The sequence below is a fragment of the Ursus arctos genome, unplaced genomic scaffold (genome assembly GCF_023065955.2).
Source record: "Ursus arctos isolate Adak ecotype North America unplaced genomic scaffold, UrsArc2.0 scaffold_18, whole genome shotgun sequence".
Lineage (NCBI taxonomy): Eukaryota > Metazoa > Chordata > Mammalia > Carnivora > Ursidae > Ursus > Ursus arctos.
The window spans coordinates 15,012,902-15,018,901 of NW_026622852.1; the positions used below are offsets into that span (position 1 = coordinate 15,012,902).

General features: G+C 40.0%; 1 protein-coding gene across 1 annotated transcript; it reads right to left on the reverse strand.

Annotated features, from left to right (window-relative positions):
• Window positions 1-4,521: 4,521 nt before the first annotated feature.
• IFNE (interferon epsilon) lies at window positions 4,522-5,136 on the reverse strand. The gene has a single exon (XM_026505994.3). It carries the CDS (start codon window positions 5,134-5,136, stop codon window positions 4,522-4,524), a length of 615 nt encoding a protein of 204 aa, XP_026361779.2.
• Between the last annotated feature and the right edge of the window lie 864 nt (window positions 5,137-6,000).

Genomic DNA, 6,000 nt, shown 5'->3' on the forward strand with positions numbered 1-6,000 from the left:
CACAACGTGGCTTCAGTCAAAAGCTGGGTGTGGGGGGAGGGCTCTGAAGCGGCAATGACCCTTCAGAGGTGGAGTGAGGGATCTGAGCCTTTATCCCCCAATGACATCCAATCACTGGATACGGGGAGAAAACTTGGGCTAAATGACTCATTCCAGTCGAAGGCAATTCCAAGAATGCCCCCAAACCTCTGTATTTCCCAAACATCTATAATTCTCGATTACTGAACCAGTTTGCCATCTTTTACCTTGGAATCCTTTGATTTCTTTTGTGTTCACATCATATTCCTCATCCAGTCATGTTATGGTTCCAGGTTGGATGTGACACCACCACAGGCATGAGGAACAGAAACCCAGACAAAAACTTGGTTCGGGTCATTTTCCTGAGAAGACAGTTACTGTCATGGGGTGCACCTGGGGTATTATAGTCTCTATATCCAGCTTCTTTAAGAAGGAGAAAGACCATCAAAACTGCTGCTGTGAAAAGGCAGTGATAGAAAAAGACAAAACTCTCCTCATCAGCTATCTCCCACCTAGGATGGTATTGTGGGAAAATATGAGATCAGTAACCTCAAGGAGACCAGGCCTTTAACTGTGAAAAGTCCACCAAGGCTATCAAGAAATAGAGGCATGGTTTGTAATGTGGAGTCTTAGGACCAACAGCATCAGCATCATCTAGAAATTGTTAGAAATGCAAATACTTGGGCCCCACTACAGACTTATTGGATCAGAAACATTGGGGGTGAAGCCATGCTATCTGTGTTTTAACAAGCCCTCTAGATGATTCTGATACATACTGGAGGTGGGGCTTAATTTACTGCAGGTGGTTAAGTATCCTAAGCCAGCTCTCTACAAGGAGCCATATTTATTGTTCTTTTTTTTAAAATTTCAAAAATAAAATAATTTAATTTTTTTCCTGATTCTAAAATAAATTTATATTGATGGGAGAAATATTTAAAATTCGAAAAGTATAAGAGAATGAAAATTCTATCATCCAGTAGCACTACTTTGAACATTTTAGTGCATTTCGTTTCAGACATTTCACATGCATTTTTATTTGTAGAAAATATGATGATACTATACTTGTTATTTTGTAACCTGCTTTTTCTTTTCTTTTTTTTTTTTTAAAGATTTTATTTATTTATTTGACAGAGAGAGACAGCCAGTGAGAGGGGGAACACAAGCAGGGGGAGTGGGTGAGGGAGAAGCAGGCTCCCAGCGGAGGAGCCTGACGTGGGGCTCGATCCCAGAACGCCAGGATCACGCCCTGAGCCGAAGGCAGACGCTTAACGACTGCACCACCCAGGCGCCCCATGTAACCTGCTTTTTCATTTAATAATCTATTTAGCTCAGTACATGTAGATGTAACAAGGATAACTCAGATGACCGAGCCTGTGAGTACAAATGACCTGACCTTTACTCTGAGCCCACAATCACACTACCAGCAGGGCAGCTAGTCTCTTTATTTATTTATTTGTTTGTTTGTTTATTTATTTATTTATTTTTTCATCTAGTCTCTTTAAAGTATTTATCTTCCTCAATATCTCCAAATTTAGAACTCTGGTTTTAAAGTTTTAAGACAGCACATATATTTAAAAGCAAGCAATTTTTATTTTGTATTAGGCAGTGACAACAGTTGTACAAGCAGGATGTCAACTTAATAAAGCTAAATGGTTGGGGACACATTAGCATATAAAGTATTGGTTTTAGCTTCTAAATGTGAGTACATATTATCTGCTATGAATTTCTACTTGGCACTTCCTCCATTCTGTTTTCCTCAATTCTCAGGAAAGAAATGTCCAGGGAGGAGAAAATGTTCTTCCTTTAATTCAAGGCTGCAGACAGGGTGTGAACTTGAATAAGGAACGCCAGAGCAAATTATCATCCCTCTTGTTACCATTATTATTTCGCAGCGATGTTGCATAGTGCCGTTGGGGTTGGTGGGGTCTGGAACACGGCGCAGGCTCCCAAGTCAGCAGATGGGTTTGAGAATCTTTGTGCTGGCGTTGGCCGGCTCCATGGCTTGTTACATTACTTTGACCAAGTTATTTCACTGTAAGAGTCTTGTCATTCTCACCTGAGAAAAGCGTGTAATAACAGAATCTACTTTGCTAGGTTAATGAGAGAATTGAATAATGTGTTAAACGAAGGATTTTGTTCTGAAAACTTCCTGGTTTAAAGAAAACACAAATTCTACTGATCATGTGAAGCGCATGACCTGTATTTGCAGTCAAGTGTGGTAAATACCTCTCCTCTCTCCACTTCCCTGCCTCCGGGTAAACTTGAAGGTGAACAGGTCAGTGCCTGGGCTGAAATGTGACAGACTTCCTCCTGACTGCCCAGCCTCTGCTTCTCTGTCCCTTTCCTCTAGGGCAGCTGATCCTGCCTCCAACCCAGGAGCCAATTCAGCTGGTCCTCCTCCCTTTGAAGCCAAATCTGAAAGTATGGACCAACAGCTAATACACTTACACTGATTAAACTGGGACGAAATATGTTTTGCTCTTCAGCGAGTTTTCACATTCAGTGATCAAGTTCATCTCGATGCGATGACTCGAAAGCAGAACATGACGTCAAGTAGTAGAACTAGCCCCAGACTTTTGGGCCGTGGCTCTGCTTCTTACATTGGGCGAAAGTCACTGTGACTGTGGGAAAGCCACCAAGTCTCAGTGAACGTCTAGTTTCTCTGGCCCCACATGTGTTCCACGATGATTTCTGAGAGCTCCTGGCTGGAAGAGCTGGAGTCCCTTCATCACCCACAGTTCTGACGAGTGGAAACCCTCTCCCTTGGTTGCCATGGGTGCCCTTCTGTCCAGCTCTCTTCCTCCTGGCCACTCCCCTCCCCGCCAAGGGAAGGCTGGTACAGTCCTGTTTCTTCTAATCTTCATCTAACACTTCCTTTTGCCAGCAAGACTCCTTCATGCATATATTTTTTTAAGATTTTATTTATTTATTTATTTATTTGAGAGACAGAGAGAGCACGAGCAGGGGGAGGGGCAAAGGGAGACGCAGACTTCCCACTGAGCAGGGAGCCCCAGGCAGGGCCAATCCCAGGACCCCAAGATTAGAACCTGAGCTGAAGGCAGACGTTTAACTGACTGAGCCACCAGCTGCCCCTCCTTCATGTATATTTCTAATAACTGGCACTTGTTGGATATATTTTAATTTATTATTTTAATTTGTAATGTTCACATGACTAAAAATGAAAATATAAAAATAAGCTGTGAGGGGCGCCTGGGTAGCGCAGTCATTGTCTGCCTTTGTCTCAGGGTGTGATCCCGGCGTTACGGGATCGAGTCCCACATCGGGCTCCTCCGCTGGGAGCCTGCTTCTTCCTCTCCCACTCCCCTGCTGTGTTCCCTCTATCGCTGGCTGTCTCTCTCTGTCACATAAATACATAAAATCTTTAAAAAAAAAAAAAAAGCTGTGAACGCACCTCTGTCCTCTTCCCTTAGTCTCTCTTCCCCAAAATACAGGTTATCATTGTAATTTATTTCTTGTATATTCTTTATTTGTTCATACACAAGTTAGGTCAAATGTAAAATTCGTTTTACATTTTAATGTGAAAGATAGCATTTTATATACCCTGTTCTGCATCTTGCCTATTTTTTACTTTTTTTTCAGTATAGGAAGAGCATCCTCATCCTTTTCTCCAGCTGAGTTGTGTTCCTTTGTGTGAATATATTTTAACTGTCTCTAATTAAAAGAGTTTGTGTGGTTTTCTGTTTTTGGATATTATAAATAATGTTGCAATGAATAATATTGTACGTAAGTCATTATACACATGTGCAAGCATTTTTATAAGATAAATTTCAAACCCAGAATTTATGGATCAGGGACTATAATTTTAACAGTTATCACCAAATTGCCTCTATAGTGATCCTACCGATTTCCAGTGCTCTGGCAAATTACAAGAGCATCCCTCTCCCAAATCTCCATGGAGTGTGGGCCTTCACCTATCTGTTACACATGGCATGTTATTCGCTTTTAATTTGCATTTTTATTATTATGAATGAGGTTGAACCTCTTCTCATGCATTTGTTTTCCCTCTGCAATCTGCTTGTTCACGTCCTTTGGCCCTATTTCTATTGTGTCACCTGTAACAAATATTCGGTGTGTATTGATATTTTCAAATCTTGCAATGCACATTATCCCTAGTATTTCTCATTGTGTCTACCAAGTTCTGGCAAAGAAATCATTGGAATGGATGTTCTATGTTAAGAAAAGTATTATTACAGTGGAGACATATTTCGTTTTATTTACCTGGACAACTTTGATGAAAATATACTCATTTGAAGAACCAATTATGAAATATTAATGAATCTACTTTAACTCATAAAACTTAAGATGAATAGAAAATACAAAGTGACATTACAAGATACAGACAATTGTAGTCAATATGCATAATCTAAAAGGATAGGTAAAAAAAAATATATATATATATACACACACATAAAACCAAAACAATACTACCAATTTTTGAAAAAAGAAATAATAGTGTCCGGAAAAGTCCTCCCAGCCCTCCACCTACCCTATGCTTTTAAGGCTTGCAGTTGGCTCTTGTTCCACATTCTTGAAGGAATCCATTCCTTGTTTGCTTAGCTCTCTTATCAGTTGGAAAGCAAAGAACAGACACTGGCTGATTTCTACTCGAACAATGGTCCAGGAGCAGCTGCTGTACTCCTGGTTTTCCAGGTAATCATGGATCCTCCGGAAGTACATTTTAACCTGCAACCTAGGGTTCTCACTACTGTTCTGCTCTGCTTGCAGGCCTCTAAGCGCTTCTAGGTGTTCCAGCTGTTGATGAAGTTCAGTGAGGAAATTCTCCATGTGGCTTTCCTCCCAGCCATCCAGAGACATATCTGCCCTGAAGAGGTTGAAGATCTGCTGAAGCATCTCATGAAGAATGCCCAGGGCTTGCCCTCTCTGGTACCGGCGACGAGTCACAGACTGCTGGGGAAGTAGGAAGTTTGTCCTGTGTGGTAGACACTGCTGAATTGATGCTTTTTGCAATTTATTCAAGAGTCGTAAACTCTCTCTGTTTACTCTTTGTTGGAAGAGAGCCAGTTTCAGTTCGAGGGAGAAGAGAGTGGAAGAGGCCAACAGCACCAACACGATTTCAAAGAAATGCTTGGGAATCATGGTGAAGGTCAAATATGCCACTTATCTCTGTACAGACTTAGTACAGCTCCAACTTCAGTGAATGTTTGCTTTTCATGCATCTCAGATTATTCTGGAAGGTGTTCTCTTTTGGAGGTTTTGTTTTCTAATGTTGTCATTACTCCAAGATTACATGTTAGGTTTTCTGGTTCCCTTTTCATAGTGTTTATGGGACATTTCCTCCACTCTCCCCATTGTGTTGGCTGTTTGATGAAGTAACCAAAAGAACTTGTTTCATTGTATGTGTTCCCTGAGATAATTACATACTAGTCACCCAATATGATTTTCTATTACTCTCATTATTCCATACAAAGTTTCGCTCAACACAATATGCTTTCTAAATATTTAGTCAAGCTTATTAAAGTTCTTTTATTGAGAGTATTTTTTTAAAGGAATACTTTTTCAATATTTATATTAAATATATATCTGAGTAATATTTATCAGAGGTTTAGCAGCACCTATAGGGCTCTCGGCTGGGGGGGGGAATTAAAATCTATACAGAGTACTAAATTTAAAACTTCAAGTAGAATTGTAAATTTGCACAAATGTTTGAACAAAGTAACCTTAAAATACGTATGAGCAATCTTAAATTGTTTTATATCTTATTCAAGCAGTTGAATATCTAAGTTTCTAGCCTGTGAAATGTGATGTAAAAGAGAAAAAAATTAGCAAAAGAAGGTTGTTATAAAATTACTGCAACTGCAGAATATTAGAAATGGCCTATAGGTCCAAAAATAGGGGAATGGTTAAATAAATGTTGGTAAATCCATATAATTAAATGCTATGTAGGGCATTTGGGTGGCTCTGTGGGTTAAGAAGCTGCCTTCAGCTCAGGTCATGATCCCA